This window comes from Grammomys surdaster, unplaced genomic scaffold (genome assembly GCF_004785775.1).
Source record: "Grammomys surdaster isolate TR1022 unplaced genomic scaffold, NIH_TR_1.0 194, whole genome shotgun sequence".
Lineage (NCBI taxonomy): Eukaryota > Metazoa > Chordata > Mammalia > Rodentia > Muridae > Grammomys > Grammomys surdaster.
The window spans coordinates 10,560,512-10,585,914 of NW_021604639.1; the positions used below are offsets into that span (position 1 = coordinate 10,560,512).

At 40.2% G+C, this 25,403-nt stretch overlaps 1 protein-coding gene across 2 annotated transcripts; it reads left to right on the plus strand.

The window, feature by feature from the left end:
* The first annotated feature begins 8,722 nt into the window (after positions 1-8,722).
* Akr1e2 (aldo-keto reductase family 1 member E2) lies at positions 8,723-20,267 on the plus strand. Of its 2 annotated transcripts, XM_028769848.1 has the most exons (10): positions 8,723-8,828; positions 10,176-10,343; positions 10,912-11,028; positions 11,720-11,797; positions 13,230-13,352; positions 14,794-14,891; positions 17,595-17,667; positions 18,162-18,245; positions 19,300-19,382; positions 19,645-20,267. In XM_028769848.1, the coding sequence occupies exons 1-10, from the start codon at positions 8,790-8,792 to the stop codon at positions 19,685-19,687; spliced, it is 906 nt and encodes a 301-aa protein (XP_028625681.1). In that variant the 5' UTR covers positions 8,723-8,789; the 3' UTR covers positions 19,688-20,267. The 2 variants fall into 2 exon arrangements, with proteins under 2 accessions (XP_028625681.1, XP_028625682.1); XM_028769849.1 differs by lacking the exon at positions 10,912-11,028 and having other exon boundaries at positions 8,732-8,828.
* The last annotated feature ends 5,136 nt before the right edge of the window (positions 20,268-25,403 follow it).

Genomic DNA, 25,403 nt, shown 5'->3' on the forward strand with positions numbered 1-25,403 from the left:
GCCAAGTACCAAGAATCAAGAATAGTATTTTTAGTAATGCTGAGTGTTAGTACTTTATATGAGCTATAGAAAAATATCTCAATCCAAGTGATTTAATGAAGAAAAAAGGGTTCATAGTTTTGTTCTTGGAGCCTATTCCAGGAGCATAGCAGAAATGCCTGGTGAGTGTGATGGTCAGGCCAATGGTGAAGGAGCAGGCATGTTCAAAACAATCAATCAAACAAACAAACACAAGAAGCAAAGTCACCTTATATTAACTTTGTTCCTTAGGGGATAAATCTCAACCATGAACTTGAAAGGGAAATCTTTTTTAAATGTTTAGATGATAATAAAAAGAAATAGAAAATGACTTAAAAGCCTATTTTAAATGCTTAATTTACTTACTCTATTTGTTTCTTATAAAAGATACTTTAAAGGGTAGCACAGACTTTTGGAAAAACAGGAAGAAATATACTATTTCACAAGTCCAGAGGCCAAAGAGTTAAGCACAATTGGCTCTCATAGAGAGGTCTGTGAAAGATTTTACCCCATGCTTCATTCTCAGCTACCAGTGACTGCTTGATATTTCTTGGCCTGCTTCATCTTCTGACACCATCACCACTGTCTATTGCCATCCACAGACACTCTGTCTCACCTCCTCATCTTGTGTCTCTCTTATAGAATAGCAATTGTGAGATATATGACTGATTCTAATCCAGGATCATCCCATCTTCCATAGTTAGTATTCTTTTTTTTTTTCTAAATAAAGTGACATTCTCTCCAACACGAGCCTATGTGGACAAGTGTAACACTTCTGATTTCTTTACAAAACATGGTAGCAGTATATCTATCTGTCTATCTATCTATCTATCTATCTATCTATCTATTTATCTATCTATCTATCTATCTATCTATCTATCTATCTATCTACCTATCTATCAAACTGTGTACCATAGAGTTTGAGTTGCCCTGCAAGGGCTGTGCATTCTGATATTTTCTAAGTAAATATATCTATGACTCTGTCTCATCTTGATCTCTCTCTGTCTCTGCCTCATCTCTGTCTCTATCTCTGTCTCTCTGTCTCTCTGTCTCTCTCTCTCTCTCTCTCTCTCTCTCTCTCTCTCTCTCTCTGTGTGTGTGTTGTGTATAGTCTGATATGTAAGCATGTCTATGTGTATGAGTATATATGCACATATCATAGATCCAATGCAGAGATTAGAAGACAACTGATTGGGTATTAATCTTCATATTTCACCTTAACTGGGAAAAAGTTACCTGTTGACTGATAAATATGCCAGACTATCTGGCTCATAACCTCCTAAGGAGTCTTTTATCTCTGCCTCCCATTTCTGTAGGAGTGCTGGAATTACAGAGAAACACTATGCCATAACCACATCCATTTTCCAAAACTAGGTCCTTATGCTTGTGTGGCAAATGTTTTACCTACTGAGCCTGCTGGATTCTGATCTTTTTGAAGAGTGATCATGCAAGATGAAAACATGCCAAAAGCAATGTAACCCATATGAAGGGTCAGGCTGGAAATCTGTAGACTACCCCAGTGTTTTATTTCTCTGTTCCTTTGTCAAAATTGAATTTCCATCTGTTAGTTTTGCCCTTAACACTTGAATGTAAATTTAATGTACTAAACAAATAAACATAAACCTAAGAAACTCAATGAAAAATTTATAAAAATTAAGACATAATTATTAGAGGTCAGCACATCTAAGAAGTACCTAACTAAAGGCATCGCACTCTTGTGATGAAGAAGCATCATGAAGCCTTATCTTAAATCTGGGAATATAGGGCTTACTTATAGACCCTGCTCTTTCCCTCAGGAAGACCCTTTAACACTTTATACACTACTTGCACACCAATGCTCTGCTAAGCAAAATCACATGACACTCTTACTCATGCCTTAATGTCATACTGACTCAAATAAAGGGGACTTGGGGTAGACATAACCCTCCAACATATGACTGAAGATTTTATGACATTTTGCACAGTCAGAAAGACTTTTCTTGCTTAGCAAATGCTTTCTCTGTAACACAGATGTGTTTCTCAATGCCTGGGAATTTCCCCCTTTGAAAATATGTTGAGTCAACCGGTTCTTTTTTTAAAAAGAATAATTATCGCCTGAGTTTAGCTCCTCTGAAAGAGCATGCAAAAGTTGTAATCATGTGCTTTGGAAAAGTGTCTTAATGGTCCTGAAGTTTATCAAATGAGGATGAAATGAAGGACTATAGCCTTAGGCTGAACAGAGACTTTGATTTGGAAAAGAATAGCTGTTTACAGAAAGATTTAAGAATGGGTGTGTGCCAGTGTGCATTCCAACTCTAATCCTCAGAATTTGAAAACTTCATTTTTTTTATTCAAACTCTTACTGGTCTTTATTTTTGAGATACTTATCACTAGAAGATGCCTAGTGAAGTAGAGTCTGGAAGTGGGTGAATGTGTGACAAAAAGATAAATTCATCTTTGTGCATTTCCTGTTTGCAAGGGGATTACAAATAAAGCTGCTATAGACATTTTTTCCTTCTAAAGTGGCTGCTATTTGCATGCCTAGCTGCAATAGATGGGAATTCTGTTTGCTCAGCAAACCTCACTTATGGCCAATCATTTACTGTTGACCAGCCTAGTAGATGTGAACTAGTATCTCATTGTTATTTAATGTGAATTTCCCAAAGAACTGAAAAAATCTTGGCACTTCTTCCTGGGCTTATTTGCTGAAGTGTGTGCTCAAATCTCTTGCTCATTTCTTTTGTCACATTTTTCATTATGAAATTTTCAGCTTGTTTTCTTACTGGTAATTATTAAATTTATGTTTTGCTGATATAGCCTATTACTGTATGGCTTGACTCTACATTTTCTTAATGTAAAATCAAGTTTCAAATGCTGAAGTCCTTGATTATAGCTGATTCTATTCTGTCTTTTCTTGTGGCTAGGGTTTTCTTCTCTTACATCTTACATATAATTTTGTTAAATTCACACCTACAGAAGGATTTTTTATTTAATCACACTTAGAAATTTTATTATTAATATGTAGACTAATAATTTATTTAACTTGTATATACATTGAAAGGTATGAACCACAGGACACATTTTGTTTGTGTATGCATATGTTTAACAATAATTGTTGAATAAATAAACTATTCTTTCCCAGTTGAATTCCTTTTGTGCAACATTACAGAAATCCAATCGCCAGTATTTAATGAGTCTGGTTCTGGCTCCTTCTTCCACTTCACTGATTTGTGTTCGTGTTCTTTTGCTGATATCACACAAATTTAACTTCTATGGCTTCATACTCTTTTTAAATTTATTATTTATTTTACTTCTGAGGTTCTAATTTCAAGTTTTTTCTTCTCTCAACCCTCCAAAACCACCCAAATGCTTCCCTTGAACTCATTCAAATACTTGGTCTTTTAAAATTAATTAGTGTTACAGGCATATATGTAAATAGATGAGAATCCTAACTATAACCCACTGAACATCCATATTGTTACTCATATGTAAAATTTCAAGAATGACACCTCCATTTTTCTCTCTTCTCCATGTGAATTGGACTCTACCTTATACATGAATTGCTATTTAATTACATATGATCTATTATTTTAGAAATTATTTTGTAATTTTATCCAAAATTTATTGCTTCTCTAAACTTATTTGGGAAGGGTTAAGATTACTAACTTACAACCATTAGAGTTTACAAGTACATTGCAGCTTTGGGTTGTGTTTTGTTTTTTTGTTTTTGCTTTTTTATTTTTAATGGCTACTCCTTTACTAAGTGTCTTTGTAATTTTAACATATAGGTAATACATACTTTGGACACAGCAATGAATTTGCTGTGCCCTACTTTCCCTTTCTCTAAGCAACACCTTTAGCCACACCACTTCACAATTAGTCCCAATGTCTGAGTGTCCCTAGTTGACTGATCATTAGTTCATTGACTGTCATTGATACTATGATAGTTAGAAGAAGCAAGGTCAATGTCTCCCTTAGGCTTATGCATTGAACACTTGTCCTCAGTGCTGGCACTGTTAAGAAAGACTATGGAACATTTATGTGCTTCCTTTGAGGGTTTATAGCCTATCCCACCCACCCTCTCTCATTCTCTCCTCCTTTCTCTCTCTCTTCTCTCACCTTCTGTCTCTATCTTTACCTCTATCTCTATCTCTATCTCTGTCATCTCTTCTGTATGTGAATAAATTTCATCAACCAGCTTTCTGTTTTCACAGTCTGCTGCCAGGCTTTCCCCTCCAGGATGAACTCTACCCTCTGGAATCTTAATCAAATATAAACTTATTATTTCTTAAATTACTTTTCTTCTGGTGTTTATTCAGCAACAAGAAAGTAACTGATACAGGTACCATGGCATTCATGATCAATTTTTCCACCCTTAGGTTGTAAGCTAACTTTAAGATTTGGTCAACTCAAAGTCTTCTTCTTTCTTTCCTCCTCCCCTTGCTCTTCTCACTCCCATTTTCTCCCTTCTTCTACTACTCCTGTTCCTCTCCCTGTGTCCCTCCTCTCTTCCTTTTTTCTTTATCCCTGTCTCCGTCCTCTCTCTGTGTATGTGGGTTGTGAGAGGGTGCTAACTATGAGACTAAAAGAAATAGGTCTCCAAGGATGTCTATCAAGCCCCTTTCTCTTTTCAACTCTTTATTCATAACCTGGGACCCTTATTACATGGGAAATTTTGATGTTAAGTACTTTCATGGGAAAGTTTGATGTTAAGTTCTTTCTTTCTCAACCAATGCTCTTTTGCAGAATCAAGAGAAAGACTAAACTAACTAAATACAATGCCACAGATCCTCAAAACTCCTCCTCAAAGCTTTCCTTTTGTTTGACCCTTTTATTGACAGATCAAATATTTGTCCATTCAACTACCTAATGCAGACATCAGAACATATTTTTTGAAGTGTGTGCCTCCCACAGCCCACTTTATTACAACACATTATACCTTGCTGGTTATTCTTTTTCCATGACTCACAGCATCTCCCCCTCTCCTATACATTCTTTGACAACATTTACTCCATTTTATTATAATTGCTATCATTTGCTGCAGGTTTGTTCCTTCTGGGCCCTGTCTACCCAGACCTGGTGAACCAACTTATAGTCCAATGTCTTAAATCTATGGTATTTTATACACTTAAGCACACTTATGTATACATATGGCCCATAATATTACCACTTTTAGTGAAGGCCCCAAATGCTACTGAAATAATATGTGTATCCTGCTTCAGTTGTATACAGTCAATAACGTTCATTGTTGATGGAGTCATTTTCTTCACTAATGGATTTATCTGTATGCAGTTGTTACTATATTTGTATTAATTTCTTGAGACTTTCACACATCTCTACAATGTATTTTGATTGTTTTACCCTAAATTTCTCTCTGTAACTTCTCCCAGATCCAGTCCCCACTCATGCCAAACTCCCAACTCCCCCTTACTGCTCCTCTTCCACCAATCCAATGTGTTCTGTCTATATGTCCACAGACTCGCAGCTGTGGGGACATCCACTCAAGTATGGTTGACTTACCAGAAACTAAATACTTAAGGAGAACCAACTACCCTTCATCCAGAAGCAGTCATCTGACAATAGCTCAGCAGCTAGGGGTGGGGGATCAAGGCTCTCATACTTTACACACTGAGCCTTTGATTGTCTTGCTCTTGTTTAGGTTTCCTGCAGGCAACCACAGCTGCTGTAAACCCATGATAATATCATGTGCAGAAAACATTGTTTGGCTTCAGTTATCTCCACATTATCACTCTTTGATCCCACCTCTCCTAAGATTACCCCTGAAACTTGTGAAGAGGGGTGTGATATAGTTGTCTCATCTGTGGATGAATATCCCACAAACACTTCTCTATACATTGGCCAGTTGTGTGTTTTTGTATTAATTTCCCTCTGCTGCACAAGGACATGTCGCTGACAAGATCTAAGAGCCGCACTAATCAAGGTTATATAGATTAAACATTCAGACAATAGTTTGATTCTATTTAGCAAGATGATATTAGTAGATTGACCCCATGGCTTGTGAGTTCTACAACCACAGAATCTTGTCCAGATTCATTGTGCTAGGCATGCATTTCACTCTGTGGAACCGTCCTCATATCCAATCAGAATGAGTTCATATCCACAAGCATATCTTGCCACGCAGGATATCATTCTGCCTCCAATGTTTACAGATCTAAAACCTATTTACTTTTCTCCTACAGCAGCCCATACAGCTATAGTACTTTGATAGCAGAGAATTTCCCCAGTCAGTACCAACTTTATTTCTCTGTATCCTATGAAAAGAATATGTGGTGTCTTTAATATTACAATTATACAATCAAGTTCTTCTGGTTTGCAACTGAGATCAGTGTCAATGATCTACAATATTTTGGAGGTCTCTGGAACCTCCAAACCAACAACTTAACTGAGCTTTTTATTTGGCAACTGGTAAATATTGGAGAAATATACTCTGTATAAGGTAGTATGGCAACTCAATTAAACACACATGCACACATATAAATACACATATGTGTTTATAAATATATATATGTATTTCTAGATATACATTTATATATTCTATATCTTTTATACATGTTTTATACACACATTACATATGTTCATACAGAAGTATCTGTATTTTGAGAAATGGCCACCAGGGGGCAGGAAGAACCAACTTATAAAGTTCATGCATCTTTTATTATTTTTTATCATACAACTTATCATTATATCTTCAGTTCTATTTTTTTATTATAAAGAATTGTTACAAAATATTTCCAAAGTTCAGGTGAAGTAGCTCCTGTATAGCTATCAACTTGTGCTCTCCATTGGATTTTCCCACCATAACCTGTAAATAATGAAAAATAAAACGTGTTTTCTAAACTGGCATTTATTAAATACACAAGCAAAATTAACCTAATGGCATCCAAATATTTTATGACTATCGTAGACATGATTGCACCATTTACATTTGTTATGTTGCTTGTATAGAGCAGAATATGCTGATTACTGAGTGGATAATTGAGCAGATATAAATGTGTGCATTTATGTCTACATAGTCATGTGTGCATTTGCATTATGTATATGTATGTGTATATATTTGTCTCCATCTGCCATGAGAACCTGGCAAAAGTTTTCAGTATGTTCACATAAACTACCTCATCAAAATCTGAGGTTTCAGTAGTTTCTTGTAAAGTATGCTTGTACATTTTTCAAGTATTTACATCTGTAGTGTTTATGTTCCTACTAAATTACTACCTAAGAAATCTGAAATGACCATTGAAAAAGAAGACATCACTAGATCAAACTAACATTTTATGAAATAACAGGAATCATTTGAAGAAAGAACATTATTTCTGCAGATTTATCAGCTGAAACTGTAAGTGGCTATGAGTAATAAAAGCTTATCAGGGAGAGTACTAATATTTGACACCTGAAAATGCATCGTCTTGCAAATGGGTACTTCCATGTTAATTTACATAAAGATCAAAAGCTACAAAAAAGTTTTCTGACAGTTAATGGCTTAACTTTGCAATTTTTACAAAGTACAGATAAATAAAGAGAACTGAAGAAGATGTAGAGTTTCCTCAGAACGTCTGCCATGAGTACTTGTGAAATTCAAACAGATGAACAGATATCTACCATCAGACAAATAAAAAATGTGGGTTGAATTTGCTGATGCTAGTAATAACGTAAAATTGTTGAATTCTGTCAGATTATTAATAAAGTTAAGGGTACAAAAATCCTAGCACTATAATCCTTAATTTTTGTAATCGTTTTAATTAATTCTCATGTTTTTTAAAATAGCTATTTATCTTTGCTTTTCTGGGTTGCTTTTCTGGTTCTTTCTAGCTGCTTCAGCTTGTGTTTTTAGGATTATTGTCCACTCAGTAAGACCTAAAATCACCTGGGAGACAGTCTTGTAGGCATTTCTTTGAGGGATATCTTGTGGGAAGGCCAATGGTTTTTGTTGTTGTCGTTTTGGTTTTTTTTAATTATAATTACATTTGTCCCTTCCTTTTCCTCCCTCAAAAATCTGTCCGTATACTCTTTGCTCTCTTTAAATTTCATGGCCTCTTTTATTAGTTATTACAGTCAATAATCTTCCAGAGATGTTTAACTGTTTAAGTTTTGGTACCGATTTTTTTTTTTTTTTTTTTTTTTTTTTTTTTTTTTTTTTTTTGAGACAGGGTTTCTCTGGGTAGCCCTGGCTGTCCTGGAACTCACTCTATAGACACCAGGCTGGCCTCGAACTCAGAAATCCACCTGCCTCTGCCTCCCAAGTGCTGGGATTAAAGGCGTGCGCCACCACCGCCCGGCAAGGTCCCGATTATTTTTAACTCCATAAAACACACCCGAAAATTATATTCATATCCTATCTCCACTATTAGTAACATGGCAATCTCCTCTAAGTAACACATGATTGCTAGGTTGAAAGACAGCTAATATATTCAAATCTATTTTTTTTCCAGCATACTAGGAACTAGCATCAGTGTAAAGCATATGATGTCCAGAAAATAAGCCTGCACCCTGGCCTGCTTGCACTGGACCTGGGCTTTAGGCAGGTTGCTAGGAGACAGATCTCCAAGGAGTCACAGAGGATTTAGGAGCGATGAAACACACAACTAAACCTAGTTGCGTGGGTCTTCTGAAAGATGGACTAAGCTACCAGCCAATCAGCGCACCTAGCGACCTCTCCATCAGCCAATTAGAGTGCCGGAACTCCAGCCAATCACGGCATTACCCTGAGCGCCCTGGCCTGCTCTCTGGCACCGCCTGTACAGTTTGGTTGCTGAGTCTTTGAGAGAAGGAGATCCATGCAAGAAATCCCTACAGTGGGCTTGGGTACCTGGAAGGTGAGGAGGCTCTCCCGTGTGGGACGGGCTAAGGGTCCGGGAACCTGATGAACATTTGCTCAGCAACAGTCAGGGTCGCGGGACTTCTTTTGCCTAGGGTGACTCCTTCCAGACCCAGGCTCTGACCAAGGTTTTCCCTCCAGACCTATTAGAGGAGAGTTTGGACTCTCTCTCATGTGATCCTAAAACACCTGCTCCCTGCGAGGTTGAAAAGCAGTTAGGCTAACTTTATATAAAGCAATATGATCTTAACTCAGTCTCGTGTGAGCTAATCACGGACCCCCAACCTCCAAAAAATCACTCGTGCCAAGTGGCACTTATCTTTGCACAGCAAAACCGAGTGTGTATGAAATGGCCACAAGGAAGAGTGCCACTGTGCATGCTAAAATAAACCAAATAAAAATAATTACATCGATGTAAGTGTAATGTCTGCTTCTTGAGTCCACTTAATGACAGTAGAGATATTTGCTAGTAGTTACACTGCTTGTTCAGTAGATTTGGTATGTTGGGCAAAATAAACAGGAAGTTGAGTAGATATGGAGCTAAGCCTACCTAACTCTGGGAAAAGTTAGGGGAGGGGGAAACGTGTTCAAAATATAGTTTTTGATAAAAAACAAGGTAAATTTAAATATTCTGTTTAGCAGAAAGTTTTTAAATAAATGTTTCTCCAGAATTTTTTTTAAATAGGTGAATTTTTTTTTTGGCAATTTGGTGATTTGAGTGTTCTTTGAAGCCACGTAGTGAGATGGAAAAAATGTCAATAAAATAACAACTAAATAAAAACGGGGGGGGGAGTATCACCTTCCCAATACAATGAAAACATTTAATTCTATCTCGAGAAGACACAGGCATATATCTTTCAAAAGATGTGGGAAGCGATGGAAAACCATAGCAAATGTGACATTGACTGGTGATCTTAAGTAACGTAGCTATGCTAGGTCTGTTGCTTTGACATAATAACCAAGTCAATTTTAGGACAAAGCAGGGAAGAGCTCAAATTCAAGGCTAGCTCGGGCTCCGATTTTCATAGTTAATGGAAATGTCTATATGTCTCATTAAGCTTGAATGTTTGTAAGCATTCAGGAAGCACAACACACAGCTCAGCCCTCTGCAAGGGCTGAAAAACACCGGTGATCCTTTGTCCAAGTGAGTAAAGAAACCAAAGCGAAATATTAACCACATTCTGACTCCAGCATTCCCTACCTTTAAGTCTGGCTGACGTTCCTATTGCTTTAATGATTTGAGTATTGATGTATTACTTGGCTATACATTCCCCAGTGACAAGGGAGAAGCAGAGTTGGGTCCTCCTGAGGGTAGAAGGTTTACTCTTGTTTGGTTATATTACAGGCCTTTCCAGGAGAAGTGACCGATGCCGTTAAGGTGGCAATCAACCTGGGCTACCGGCACTTTGATTGTGCTTACTTTTACCACAATGAGAGCGAAGTTGGACTGGGAATCAATGAGAAGATCAGGGAGGGCGTGGTGAGGAGAGATGAGCTGTTTGTCGTCAGTAAGGTAAGGCTTCTTGGCCTCTGTTTTCATAGTTAGTGGCAGATCTGGAATCATTTGGCCTGGAGGTATTTTTCAGTTTCCTTCTGGGAATTGCTTTTGGTTTGCAGTTGACTCTGCTCTAGTTTCGTGAACATGGGAGGTAACATTTTGTTTGCTCATGTCTTAGTTTTATTATTTGGCCATTCAGATGGACATGTGAGGACACACCACCAATCAACAGTACTTTCATGAGCACAAATCTTGGTTGAGTTGACAACACCTTTGTGTCTGTAGTGAACAAAATCAAGTCCAAGCCCTACACAGACAGGCCTATACTGGCTAACAGTGGTCAAAGGATATACTCCAAACTCCACACTAAGAAATTGATGCTGTGGTGATAGTTTTACAAACAGGAAGCAAGTCAATCATGTAGTATGCGTGAATACAGCAGGTGTTCTGGGAAGCAGAGGGACACTCCAGGAAGGGACAGGGACAGAACCAGCTGTGTTGTTGTCAGGTGCAAGTTTGTGGGATGGACCAATGGATGTGTGTCCTGTTCGTCTTAGACTGTAGCCTCACCTCTCTTCTGCAGCTGTGGTGCACCTACCACAAGAAGTCTTTGGTGAAAACAGCATGTATCAATACCCTGGCGGCCTTAAACTTGGATTACCTGGACCTCTACCTCATGCACTGGCCCATGGGTTTCAAGGTACCACTTAGTTTGTAGCTAGATTTCTGCAAAGACCTAGACAAATATCAGCATAGGAGAGGGCTTAGAAACAAAACATTTTCCATGTTTCATTATAGGAAATGTACTTATAAAATCCAATTAAAATTTGGAATGATTCGGGATTATTAAATGTATATTTTCTCATACGTGTCCTGTGATCTACTAGAAATGTATGATTAGACAAAAGAGAGGTGTCAACCCTTGTCGCTGCTGAGAAAAGTGACTAAGTCTTTACCTCTCAGGATGGCTTTCTCTATCCTCTATCCCCTAACTTTGTATTTGCAATTAACATTCAGCTTGATAGGAAGTTTTAGGAAGAAAACAATGAACCTAGTAGTATTGTTGGAATAAAGTTGTCCATTTTAAGACATGAAGGAAGCCCATTTTCCCTGATTTTTTAAAAAAACAATCTGAATCAGGCAAGGATTCAAATTTTTCTCAACTTCATGATGAGGTTTTGCTGGCCTTACCCTCCCTTTGTACTTGGTCTTAAGATGGCCCCTAAGGTCTGGAGAAGGGAAGTGGTACAACCAGGCCAGTAGGACTTAGTGACAGGGTCAAGGTGCAAATTCGCTGGCTCTGACTATTCATCTCCATTGTCTCCCTGTGTAGTCTTGTAATGGGGGATGACACAAACCCCAATAAGCTCCTTTTCTTCTGGTTCTCACAGCCTGGAGAAAAAGATATCCCTTTGGATCGAAGTGGCAAGGTCATACCCAGTCACACCAGCTTTCTGGACACTTGGCAGGTAAGTGGAGACATGCCAACGGGACGCTTTGCCCCTGCTCATGGTTAGTCAAAGCTCCACAGGATCTGGAGCTTCTGTGTTATAATACCCCAGGAAGGACTTCAGATATTTGGTTTGCAGTACATGGTGGTTAAATATTGATGGTCAGTGCGGCATGATCTAGAATGTTCCCATCAGCCTGTGGTAATGACTAACAACATTGTAGTCCTCACCTAGTTCCTGGAGGTTCTCTTTTGATTGTTATAAAACACAATGTTGGCAATATTGTGGAGCTCAAATTTGGAAGACAGGAAAAGGAAAATGTTAGAGGAAAGATAGCCAAGTGTCAAGATGCCCACAGTCCAGAAGAAACATGGTGAGCATTCATAGTGAAGTAAACAAGAAAAATCAGGAAGGGGGTGGGCTTGAAAGAGTCTCATGAAGGTGAAGAAGTAGGAACAGAGCAGATCAGGACACTGCCAACTCTAGTACCCTTGCTGCCCAGCTTCAGGAACAGAATAGTGGCACATTTGAACAAGTTCAAGTACAAACCAGCAAAGCTTAGAGAAGTTTCCATTGAGAAGATGTACTTCGGACCCATTCCTGTGAGATTGATGGGTAAAATTCTAGGAACGTTTCAGTGCCTTAGACAAGAGGGACTGAACAGACATGGAGAAGTCCCTGCACTGGGCAATGATATCTCTCTACCTGTCAAGCTGTAAAACATGAGAACTAGTCAGAAAGAAACTGAACAAAGTGTTTCTGAGGATTCCAGCCTTTGCTATCACTTTGCTCACCAAAGATCTAGGGTTTAAACCTGAGGCTCTGGATGGTACATTATTGGATGATTATTACAGAATCTTAATTCACTGGTTGCTGTCCTCAGGATCACTGGATACTTATGCCTAACCTCACACTGCCATGAAGCTCATGGATGCTCTAAAGCTGAGGCTTGAGGGCTCCCTTATGGGTCAGCCTAGATCAAATTGATTTGCTCTCCAGGAAATTGCACATTTCTTATGATGTGTGATGTGAGAGTGGGAAGTGAGAGCCCCTACCCATCACTGAGCTCAAGATGAATATCTAGGAGTACAGAAAAGTCAGCAAATAGAGGCAGCCATGGAGACAAGCACTGCACACACACACACACACACACACACACACACACACACACACACACCTCCATGGGCCACTGCAGACCATATCAGCACAGGAGCATGAAGAGACAAAATATGCTAACACTTGCTGAGATCCAGCCTTGGCTAAGTGCTTTGTGTGAATAATTCCATGAACGTTTAAGACAGCCCTAGTAGAGATAATATTGACCACATGACTTTGTAACTTCAACTAAAACACTTTTAAAGTTTTGAGACTCCATGGCAAGTCACAAAGGGACATGGCTTGTCAGGGAACTATACAACTTTTATGCTCAGCACATTTCTTTCTCTTTCAGGCCATGGAAGATCTGGTGATTCAGGGTCTGGTGAAGAACATTGGGGTGTCCAACTTTAACCATGAACAGCTTGAGAGACTTTTGAATAAGCCTGGTTTGAGACTCAGGCCAATAACGAACCAAGTGAGCTGGTGGATAATCAGGAGTCTTACTCAGGGTTGTCTTTTTCCTCTGTGTGGAGGTGGATGAGACATGTCACGTGCATTTATCTGAAGTAGCTATTAGAACTGTAATGAGGTAACAGGCAGGAATAACTGACCTAGTGGGCAAGTGTCTTTCTTTATATCCCATGTGGTTCGGTGATGCCGTGTGTGGATAGGGTATGACACAGATCTCTATTCTTGGCATGGCTTTGGAGGCAGATGACCAAGTGTGTTCAGAAGAGCAGGGTCCTCAAAGACCTTTCACCCTCTTTAGAGGAAAGCAGCCCTTCTGTTTCACTCACCTAGCCCATGCAAACTTCCAACAGAGGAGCTGGAAGGGATAACACTGCCTTCACCCAAGCAGGCAAGGTGTGGAAATAAATCTCCTCCTGCCCGCATCACACCCAAAACTTCATACAGTTTCTATATTTACTGGCCATAATTTGTCACCAAGTGTCTTAGTTGGGATTTTACTGCTGTGAACAGACACCATGACCAAGGCAACACTTACAAGGACGACATTTAATTGGGACTGGCTTATGGGTTCAGAGGTTCAGTCCATTATCATCAAGGTGGGAGCATGGCAGTGTCCAGGCAGGCATGATGCATGAGGAGCTGAGAATTCTACATCTTCATATGAAGGCTGCTAATAGAAGACTGCTTCCAGGCAGCTAGGATGAGATTTTATAACCCACACTCATAGTGACACACCTACTTCAACAGAGCCACACCTTCTAATCCTGCCACTCCCTGGACTGAGCATATACAAACCATCACACCAAGATTCAAGTGTAATGACTGTAGAGTATCTTATCCAAATTTGGTTTTAGGTGTAGCCCAAAACTGAGAACAGCCTAGGTGTCGGAAGTTTTTTCAATAACTATTTGTTGAATGAACAAAATTAGAGAATATCACGTGTGAGTGAGATCAACAAACCTTCAAAGGAGACTTCCCTGGAAGTTGATCTGGCTGGAAAGGCACCGCTCATATTTCTCTCCAGTTTTCTCTAAGTGAGCATCAATTATGAGTCTGTTTATAACCTGGAATTGTGCATGAGAAAAGTGGAGAAGACAGAAATAATTGCTCTCAAGGCTTGTGTTTGAAACTCAAATCCTGGCATCAAAAGATAGCTAATGCACAAACTAAATGTGCCAGGTGCTGGGTAGTAATGTAAGTAGCACAGAGGAGACTTGAAGGGCAGGGGAGGAGGGGTGAATTCATACTGTTCAGGCTGTTTCCTATGTGATGAAGAAAGCCACACTGAACAGGTTATGTTGGACTATCTGCATAACATAGGAGTCTGAGAGAAGCCTTTGTACCTAGTTATTAATGGTAAGGATGTCAAGTAAGTCTTCTCTTCAGTGCTTTTATAGAATGCTATTTGTCTGAATTATTTTGGTACACTGTGGTTCTGTTTGTAGATTGAATGCCACCCATATCTTAATCAAAAGAACCTGATTGATTTTTGTCATGAAAGAAATGTGTCCGTGACTGCTTACCGTCCCCTCGGTGGCTCAAGGTAAGGACATGTCAGAGACTGTGCTAATCTGGATGCTAACAGATATTTGAGAGTTGGGGAAGCTTCACTAAGAAGATATAGTGTGGGGAAAATTACTGGCCACAGCTGAGGAGTCCCAGTGGGTTTCCATGCTGTGGGGGGTCCCACATGCAGGAGGAACATTTGTGGTTCCAGCAGCCTGGAGGCTTTGGTGGCGGCAGGCCCCAATAAGGGCCAAAAAGGAAGTCCTTGGTTCCAAAAGGGTTTATTGTCATGGCAGATGGTGGATGGATTTGGATATAACCCCGTAAAACTCAGGGCAGTCCCGAGTTAAATAGGAAGAGAGAAAGGGGGAGGATTGGGAGAGGATGGGGGAGGATCTGGGGAGGCATACTTAATTTGCTCCGCCCTCTGGCCTTCATTAGTATGTAAATCCCTAGGCCCTGAGGCCTAGTCACACCCTCTACCTGTGCACTTTGGGAGGGGCTGTAATGACCGGCCTACGTGACTGAGTTTTAAGGAGACTAGAGTGCTTTCAGGACCCTGGGTTCTTGGGGCAAACTGAACTCCTGCCGGTTCTCACACAGAGTCTCAGGGTTCTAGGCAACTGCCCAACCATGACCCAGAATACCCTTACAAAGTCCCACAGTATAGAGAGTTAGAAAGGGCTGCCCACATCTCTCAGCCCCAGGGTGAATATAGGGAGCTATTTCTCAAACTGGAGAGTTGTTTTAATCAAGCTTCCCTCCGTGGGTAACCAGCTTTGACTAGACTCAGCCTGAAGTGAACCTTTGGCTGATCTTCCTGGTAGGTCATCAGTCAGCTACTATCCCTTAATCTCAAGGCATGTCACAATGCTAAACTCTCATATCTTCTTTAGCTGGACCTGAGCTTTGTACCATTCTCCTAGTGAGCCACCTAAGGCAGAACTGTGGAAACCATCCATTTCCCATACCCTCAACTCCAATCCAACATGAAGATCAATAACTTATTGTGCTAGTAGAACCTAGGGCCTGTCCTTTGGTCTGTGTTGCTATCCTCTCTACGTTAATGGAGTGCAGATCACTTAAGGTTCTCAGTCCCATAACTCCCATTGGATAGCCTGTTCCTTTGTGTTTCTCAGCCTCTAGCTGAAGCAATCTCCTTCCTGAGCCTGTGTGGTGGCTCCGCCTTCCTCTGGTCACTCCTCCTGCATCCCTGCCAACCATTAGCACATCAATCACATGAAACAACTCATGATCACTTGGATAGAATATTATTTCTAGTCTCAGCAGCCATATATACTATGCTTTTTACTAAGACTCACTCTTTGGTTTTCTTTTTCCTGAGTCCACCAATTCTTGTTTGTGATGTCATGTTCAGTTTGGCACTGTGCCCTCCAGGAAGGTTCCACAAGTCTGTTTTGTAGTTGGGGCACTTGAGCATGCCATAGCATCTCTTTCTCTACCAGGGAGCTTTGTATTGTCTGACACTGACATTACTTAAAATGCAGAAACTTTCTCTTCTCAGTCTGTTCTGAGCCTCACACTCAGTTCGAGGAAACCATTAGGAAGCCAGGGAAAGCGGCCCTTGCTTTATTTTTTGTGTCTGTTTATTCTCTAAGATATAGGGAGTGTATATTTGAATATGGTAGCATCTGGTAAGCTCCTAGAAGTCGGGGGCATATTTTACAGCTGAGTCTTTGGGACAAAGGGTCGCTGATAGAGTAAGTGAGCAGTGTATGGCAAGATAAAACCTGCTCAGTCTGGTTCTTTCAGAACACATTGAGTACTGTGACTAGCTCAATGCTTTAAATCTGCTAGCTGCTTAAAAAGAGATGTTTTGCTGGGTTCAGTCCCTTGTGTTATGTGAACAGATTGTGGTAGTGCACACTTATAAACGAAGCACTTTGGAGAGACAGAAAGATCAGAAGTTCAACATCGTTCTCTGGCTACATTAGAAACTCAAAGCCAGACATGATACCCTGTTTAAAATAAAATAAAACTGCTAACTTTAGTCACTAGGCCCCTTGCCTGGATAGATTTTTGGTGGATACTATCATAGTCTTAAAAATCTCTTGTAGTGGAAGTTGTTACTATAAGAAAATAGCAAGTCTTACCCAGGCCTATTGATACCCACCAGTAATCTCAGGAGAGACACAGGCACCAGGACTGAATTTGAAGCCACCCAGGGCTACTAAGTGAGTTACCTCAAAAAATCAAAAATAGTAAGTGTATTGGCTGGTTTTGTGTGTCAACTTGACCCAAGTTGGAGTTATCACAGAGAAGGGAGTTTCCCTTGAGCAAAGGCCTTAATGAGATCCAGCTGTAAGGCATTTTCTCAATTAGTGATCGAGGGTTGGAGAGCCCATTGTGGGTGGTGCCATCCCTGGGCTGGTAGTCCTGGATTCTATAAGAAAACAAGCTGAGCAAGCCAGGGGAAGCAAGCCAGTAAGTAACATCCTTCCATGGCCTCTGCATCAGCTCCTGCTTCCTGATCGCTTGAGTTCCAGTCCTGAATTCCTTTGGTAATAAACAGCAATGTGGAAGTGTAAGCTGAGTAAACCCTTTCCTCCCCAACTTGCTTCTTGGTCATGATGTTTTGTGCAGGAATAGAATCCCTAAGAAAATAAGTAAATAAAATAAATTAAAGACTAGTAAAGTTTTCATTTTAGAGGAGAGTAATTTCTTTAGCACGTGTGTTGATCAACCTCCTGACACGGCACACTCTGCTCTGTCTGTCTAGAGATGGGGTTCACTTAATGGATGATATGGTCGTTCGGAAGATTGCAAAGAGGCTTGGGAAGTCTCCTGCTCAGGTATGTGGAAAGGACTGTCATGTGCTAGCATCACACAGTCCTGAGCCTAGACGAGTTGATTCACCGGAACTTTCCAATTTGGAGCCATGATTAGTGGATTCCATGTTCGCATCCAGTCAAGCCACGTATACTGCCTTCCTCTAATGTCAACAGTCAAGATACACTCCAGTGTCACTTCCTCTGCCCCGTCAACTGCATGGACAACCAGTGTTGGAGGCCAGTGGTTAAAGTTAACCTTGTCAAATGCCTTGGTCATCTGGGGAATTGGACACATGCTGAGGGATTCTAGGGAAAGGGGTGGGTGAGTCCTCTGATTTCTTGGGCTGATGGCCTTCATTACAGATAGATTAATAAAGCATATTAGTTTGATCCCTAAAGGGCTTTGAGATGAAAGAGACTTTTTAGCTCTTACCATACAATGAAACTGAAATATTATACTGCCTTAGCTTTGATTCCATTTGTTTTATTGCTATATGAAACTTTCTTTCCTATAGATTTTGATCCGATTTCAGATCCAAAGGAATGTGATAGTGATTCCTAAATCTGTCAACCCAAGTCGGATTAGAGAGAATATCCAGGTAGGCATTTCCTGATTAGAACTTCTCAGATCCTGACTTAGTGAGGCCTGGCTAACTTCCCTAAAGATATCTTTATGGCTTTCACCTGACAAAGGTGTGTTCCTCTGTAAACTGTGCTGGTGGTCAGGCTTTCACAGAGAGTCAGGAAAGGCTCTCACTATTTTGTGTCCCCTCCCCACCAACTCCCCTAGAGGTGGCTGTCTCTGTGCCACGCTGACTCTAACAGAAGGTGGATATGCCGAGTATGTGCTCAGGAGGAAGGAATACAGAGTTGGTGAACATCTAGCCAGTCTGGGCCACATGGGGAATGCCCACTGATCTCTTGAGGGCAGTAGCTCTGGATGTTATGTTCCTTACTTTGGCCTAGTAACATTTAAGAGTTGGTGAATGCACTGGAAATCTTATTTAACTAGAATATACACAAAATATGAATTGGGAGCAGCCTTTCAAAGACAGTCTTTTAAAACTCAACCAAGAATCACAACAGAAACGGGATCTGATACCAGGGACAGAGAATTGTGTCAGTGTATGAGAGGCTCAAAAGGGTGCCAGTTGTGGTGACTACGAGATACTGTTGTTATTGGAAACATTGATCATAGTCCTCAAGTGTGTCAGAGGAGCAAAGGACAGAAGAGTCAAGAATTCTACTTGAAAGTAAAGTTCCTCAAAATGTTCTTGTGTGATTTCGATGCTGCTAGAGTCAATACCAGCTGGCTTTCTAGTTGATGGGGTAGGAGGAACAATGGTTTTTCTTTTTAAAGGGAAGACGTAGGTCAGTGGAAGAAACACTTGGCTTTTTAAACTTTTCCCCTATGTTCCGAATCTCCATAAGATAAAAACAATATATTGCTCATCTTTCCAAGGTTTCTTGAGACTAAGCCAGTGTCAGCCAAGGGATGAAAATCATGCATTTTGGGAGGTTTGCTTATGCTTCAGGGGAAGTGCTAAGTGTCTAATGAAGAACTTCTTTCACATCTTAGTGTCAAGGGAAAACAGATGCCAGTTAAATGGGGTTTCCTCTGAATTCTCTATGATCACCTGATTTTGCTTCTAGGTATTTGATTTTGAATTAACTGAGAAAGATATGGAGGAACTCCTCAGCCTCGACAAGAACCTCCGCTTGGCCACATTCCCCACGTAAGTCTGTCCCCTTCACATCCTTTTAAAGAGAGAGAGAGCTATACATGAGCAGGTGAACTGGTTCCTGAATAGGTATTTACTGTTGTATTTTAAGCTTAATTAAACTGTATTGTGACTCTTTCCTGTCTAAAGCTGGGCCATTGAATAAAGACAGTGACATTTGTATACTAGAGTGGCACAACTCTTCCACTTACAATGTTTTCTTTAAAAAATGCCTGCTCTTTTGTTTCTCTCTTTAATTTGTGATTCTGTTTTCCAGAACTGAAAATCACAAGGACTATCCTTTCCACATAGAGTACTGAAGGCAGCTTCACTGGCCGTCATCTGTGCTCAGCAAAAACAGATCACCAAGGTCGGCAGCATTGATCCAGCCCTGCAGAGGCTGTGTGGTCCCTGTGTGGCCACAGCACTACACGCATCCACAGCCAAGAATGACAACAGAGTCGGAACAAGGAAAATCCTACTTAGAACAAGACCAGTTCAGAGAAAAATAAAGATCTAGGGATGAGAAAGGGAAGTACCACAAGGGATATGCCTGCTTCCAAGTTGTTAGGGATAGCCAAGCGCAGAGAATAATGTAATTTATATCAGTTAGTCCTAGTCTTTATGGCTTCTATTTTCAGAAGTGAGATGCTGATTGCTCACGAATTAAAATTATCTTCACCTTTTAAGAAAACTTGCTTGACAGAAGTGTTTGACTAACGTGTAAGATTTGAGATGTTAATACAATTAATTAATATCCATGACTTGGGTTCAATAACCACCAGCCTGAGGCCAATTGTGTGCTCTGCCCTCCCAGAATTTTCTAGATGATTTCAAAGCAAAATCTTCCTGCACTTAAGAATAAAAGGCCATCAAGCTGAGGCCCCAGCTCAGACAAAATGTGTTTTTATTTTTCTTACTTAAAAACTTTTGAGAGAGAGGGGTGGAAGGAATGTGTGTGCATCTTCACATATGTATGCGGGTGAATGTGTGTGTGCATGCTTATGGAGCCTCACTTCTAAAAAGAAGAGAAGGAATCTCCTTGTCTGGGTCCCAGAAAGAGATCCGTTGCAAAAAGACATTTGCTTCTGATGCAAGAACCTTATGTGAAACTGGTCAACGTGGTGTGGGTGGAAATGGATGTCCAGGTAGGCTATCTACAAAGGCCACTGAAAATGTATCACCTGCATTTCATTAAGCAAACCCTGTAGTTCAGCCCCACTACAATGAACGTTTATTTTCCCATATTCATAACTCCTTACGATTAATTAATTCTGTGACTATATGAAATTTAGTTAGCTCTTAAACCTTGAATTTTTCTTAAAAATGGTATTTTTAAGAGTTTAAAAATGTACACATAAAGTACTGGACATAATCATTAGCAAGTAAAAGCCTCTGTGTGGGTGCATATGAGTAGACCTGGAAGTTACATATTATTGAATCTCCAAGAATCTAATCATGACATATCTAACCATAATATTTTGCATAGCTCTGGTTACTTATATAAAAAAACACTGCCAATTTGGAAAGTGTTCTTAATCATAATTCGCATTGCGTGAATCATTACTTCTTATCCTACTGCCACATGAATCAGGATGGAATTCCACAAGAATGATGGTCAAATGAACTTGTGACAGCTCCATAAGAGCAGGGATATGACTGTGTCTGTCCGTTTCTCAGCCCTCATCCTGGCAACCCAAGCATGAGGCTGACATATGGCTGGTGCTCAACAGTGATTTGCTGGGTTGATATGCAATCACCTCTACCAAGGAAGGACAGAAAGCACAGTAGGGGTAGCCCAGTCTTTGGAGCTAGACAGACCTAGACCTTAACCTTCCAGCCACCTTAGCTTCAGACTATGCTGTCTTTCTCACCCAAGCCCTTCATCGCAGCACCTCAGAGAGCTCTTAGGAAGTAACACACATAGCCTTTAGTCAGCAAAGGCAGACATTTCTTTTTTTTCAGTTCACAAACACTTACTTAGCACTCAACTATAGGCAAGATGCTGTTCAAGCATAGTGGGCAATCCCATGTCCTAATGGCTTTTGTTAAATTTTGTGACAATTCTTTGAAGTTGGGTCTATGTAACACCCTTCTTTCCAGCTTCAGGCTTTGAAGTATAAAAGAACTAAGACAACTTGCCCAAAGCCTGAGACAAACCCTCAAAAAACAAAAGCAAAAAACAAAACCAACCAAACAACAACAAAAAAAAGGTAGTTTCTCAGTCTCAAAGAAAAAGGCTCCAGTGGATGTGCTGGCAAAATAAGTGCAAGCAAGCAAGGGACAAATGGATCCTTCTTCCATTTTCCTTATATATGCCTCCAGGCAGAAAGTGTGGCTCACATTAAAGGTGTGCCTCAAGATCTAGAATAAAGACATGTGTAATCTCTTTTCAAGATCTGGTTCAAAACCCTTTGTCTTCCAGCCTCAAGATCCAGATCTAAAGCATGTTGTCTTTCTGAGATCTGGATCACAGATGTGCCCTATATTTCTGGATTGTAGTTCATTCCAGATACAGTCAGACTGAAAACCAAGAATAGCCATCACACTCATACATAAAGCAAGTCTCAACAGATATAAGAAAACTGAAATAACTCCTTGCATCCTACAGACCATAATTAATTAAAGCTGGACATCAGTAACTGTAGAAAGCTTACAAACTCATAGAAATTGAACAACCCTCTACTTAATAAAAAATGGATTAAGATAGAAATAAGAAATGGAATTAAAGACTTTAGAATTGAATAAAGGGTGATACACAGGAGACAATTTTCTGAACAGACCATTAATAGTGCAGGCACTAAGATTAACAATTAATAAATGGGACCTCATGAAACTGAGAAGCTTCTATAAGGCAAAGGACACCACCAATAGGAAAAATTGGCAGCCCGCAGAATGGGAAAAGATTTTTACTAATTCCATATCTGACAGAGGACTAATAAGCAAAATATAAAGAACTCAAGACACTAGATATCAACAAACCAAATAATCAAATTTTAAAATGTAGTATATCCTCCCTCTTGACCTCCTTAATACCTAGTTTCTTTGGCACTGTAAATTGTAGCATGGTTGTCCTGCACTTTATGACTAATGTGTACTTATAAGTGAGTACATACCAAGCATATATTTCTGACTCTGGGTCACTTCACTCAGAAAGATAATCTCAAGTTCCATACATTTGCCTGCAAAATTCACGATGTCTTTGTTTTTCATAGCTGAATAGCATTTCATTGTGCAGGTGTATCGCACTTTCTTCATCCATTCTTCATTTGAGCAACACCTAGGTTGTTTCCAGTTTCTGGCTATTAAAAACAAAGCTGCTATGAACATTGAGCAAGTGTCCCTGTGGTTTAAACATCTTTTGGGGGTATATGCTCAGGAGTGACTGTACAAGTTTGCACTCCCAATAGCAATGGAAGAGTGTTACCCTTGCTCTACATTCTTGCCAACATGTGCTGTCACTTGAATTTTTCATCTTAGCTATTCTGATAGGTGTAAAATGGATTCTCATGGTTGTTTTGATTTGCATTTCCCTGATGACTAAGGACATTGTACATTTCTTCTTTCTATTAATTTATTTATTCATTTGCTTTATGTCTCAATATCAGCCCCCTCTCTCCTCCTAGTACCTTCTCACACAGATCCTCATCCCATTTCCTCCTCCCCTCTTCTCTCAGATGGGGAGCCCCCCTATGTATCCCACTCACCCCCCCAGGTTTATCAAGTCCCTGAAGGACTAGGTGCAAGAAGACATGAATACTTGGGGCTTCCAGAGACTGAACAGTCAACCAAAGAATGAGCATGGACTATACCTAGACCACTCACACCTATGTAGCTGAAGGACAGCTTGATTTTCATGCAGGTTCCCCCAACAACTAAAGCAGGGCTGTCCTTGAATGTATGGTCTGCTTCTTATGGATCCAATTCCCCTAACTGAAGACTCTGTTTAGCTCTGTACCCCATTTTAATTGGGTTACTGTATTTACTGATGTCTAATTTCTTGTGCTATGTGGTTGTGTGTGTGTGTGTGTGTGTGTGTGCATGTAGATTTCCCCCCAATCTTTAGCATGCCATTTTGTCCTAGTGATAGTGTTTGGTTTTACAAAAGCTTTTTAGTTCCATGAGTTCCCATTTATCAATTGTTGATCTTAGAGCTGAGCCATTGGTATTCTCTTCAGGAAGTTGTCTTCTGTACCAATGAGTTTAAGGCTATTCTCCACTTTCTATTCTGTTAGATTTAGTGTACCAACTTAATGTTGAGGCCTTTGATCCATGTGGACTTGAGCTTTGTGCAGGGTGATAAATATAAATCTATTTGCTTTTTTCTACATGCAGATATTCAGTTAGACTAGCACCATTAATTAGTCATCAGAGGTGGATAGAGATGGAACTGAGTAGGAGCGGAGGTAAAGTGGGGAACATGGATAGGGTTCAGGTGTGGGGAAAGGGGGCGTAATGAGGCTGAGAGTGAGAATGGGAATTGGTGGGTCACATCTCTTGTGACTAGCTGAAGGCCTGGGGATGGGAAAGATACAGGGAGTCTATGGGGGTATCCATAGCTGAGATACCTACCTGAAGGGGATATAAAGACTAATGTGGTCACCTCCTGTAGCCAGGAAAAACTTCCAGAGGAGGGAGAAGAACATCAATCCACCCAAAAATCCTTCAACCCAAAATATGTCTTGTCTATCTTGTGCAGGGATAAAGATAGAGAACAGAGACTGAGGGAACATTCAACTACTGACTGGCCCAACTTGAGACCCATTCCATGAGAGAGATTAATGATACTTTGAAATACTTGAAGAGAGCAACCTGGCATAACTGCTTCCTGAGAAGCTTTATCCAGCAGCAGATCGATACAGATACAGAGACCCACCAGTCAAACATCAGGAGGAGCTCAGGGGGTCTTGTGGAAGAGTAGGGGATAGAAGTGAGCAAGTCAAGTGGGTCCAGGACACCACAGAAAGACCCAGAGAGTCAACTAACTTGGGACCATGGGGTCTCACAGAGCCTGGGCCAACAAACAGGGAACATTCAGGAGTTTGACCTAAATCACCTATACATTTGTAGCAAATGTGCAGTTTGGTCTTCGTTTGGTCCCCTAACAAGTGGAGCAGGGGCAGTATTGGTCTCTGTTCCTTGTCATTGGATCCCCTTCCTCCTACCTGAACTGCCTGGTTGGGCCTTAATGGGAGAAGATATGATTAGTCCTACTGAGACTAGGTGTCCCAGGGTGGGGTAGTACCCAAAAAGAAGGTCCCCATTTCTGAGGAGAAGTGAAGGGGGAAATGGGGGAAGTATTTGTACATGTGAGATTGGAAGGAAGGGGGATGGCTATGATCAGGATATAAAGTGAATAAAATAGAAAAATAGGATACATATCTAAATAGAGAGTTCTCAACAGAGGAATATCAAATGGCTGAGAAACACTTGAAATGTTCAAAATCCTTAGTAATTAAGGAAATGCAAATCAAAACTTCTTGGAAATTCTATCTTATACCTATCAGAATGGCTAAGATCAAAAGCTCAAGTGAAAACTCACACTGGCAAGGATGAGGAGCAAGGTGAACACTCCTCCATTGTTAGCAGAAGTGCAAACTTGTACAGCCACTTTGGAAATCAATATGGCAGTTCCTCAGAAAATTAGGATTTGATTTACCTCGAGACCCAACTATTCCAGACCCAGGCATATACAAAGGATAGCCCATCCTACCACAAAGACACTTGCTCGACTATGTTCATAGCAGCATTATTCATTATATCCAGAAACTGGAAACAACCTAGATGTCCCTCAACAAAAAAAATGAACAAAAAAATTGTGATACATATAGACAATGGTATATTACTTGGCTGTTTCTTTTTTTGATTTTTCAAAAATGGCATCATGAAATTTGCAGGCCAGTAGATAGAACAACATGATATGTGCTCAGTTATAAGTAGATATAGGTATTAAAAGATAATCATTCTACAATCCACAGAGAGGTTAAGTAAAAGGAGGGCTTAAGGAGGAGGTTCATGGATCTCCCTGGTAAGGGA

Coding starts and splice junctions, on each gene's coding strand:
- Akr1e2 (XM_028769848.1), top strand. CDS start 8,790: ATGCAAGAAATCCCTACAGTGGGCTTGGGTACCTGGAAG. Junction 13,353..14,793: donor TCAGGCCAATAACGAACCAA/GTGAGCTGGTGG, acceptor TTCTGTTTGTAG/ATTGAATGCCACCCATATCT. Junction 18,246..19,299: donor GGATTAGAGAGAATATCCAG/GTAGGCATTTCC, acceptor TTTTGCTTCTAG/GTATTTGATTTTGAATTAAC.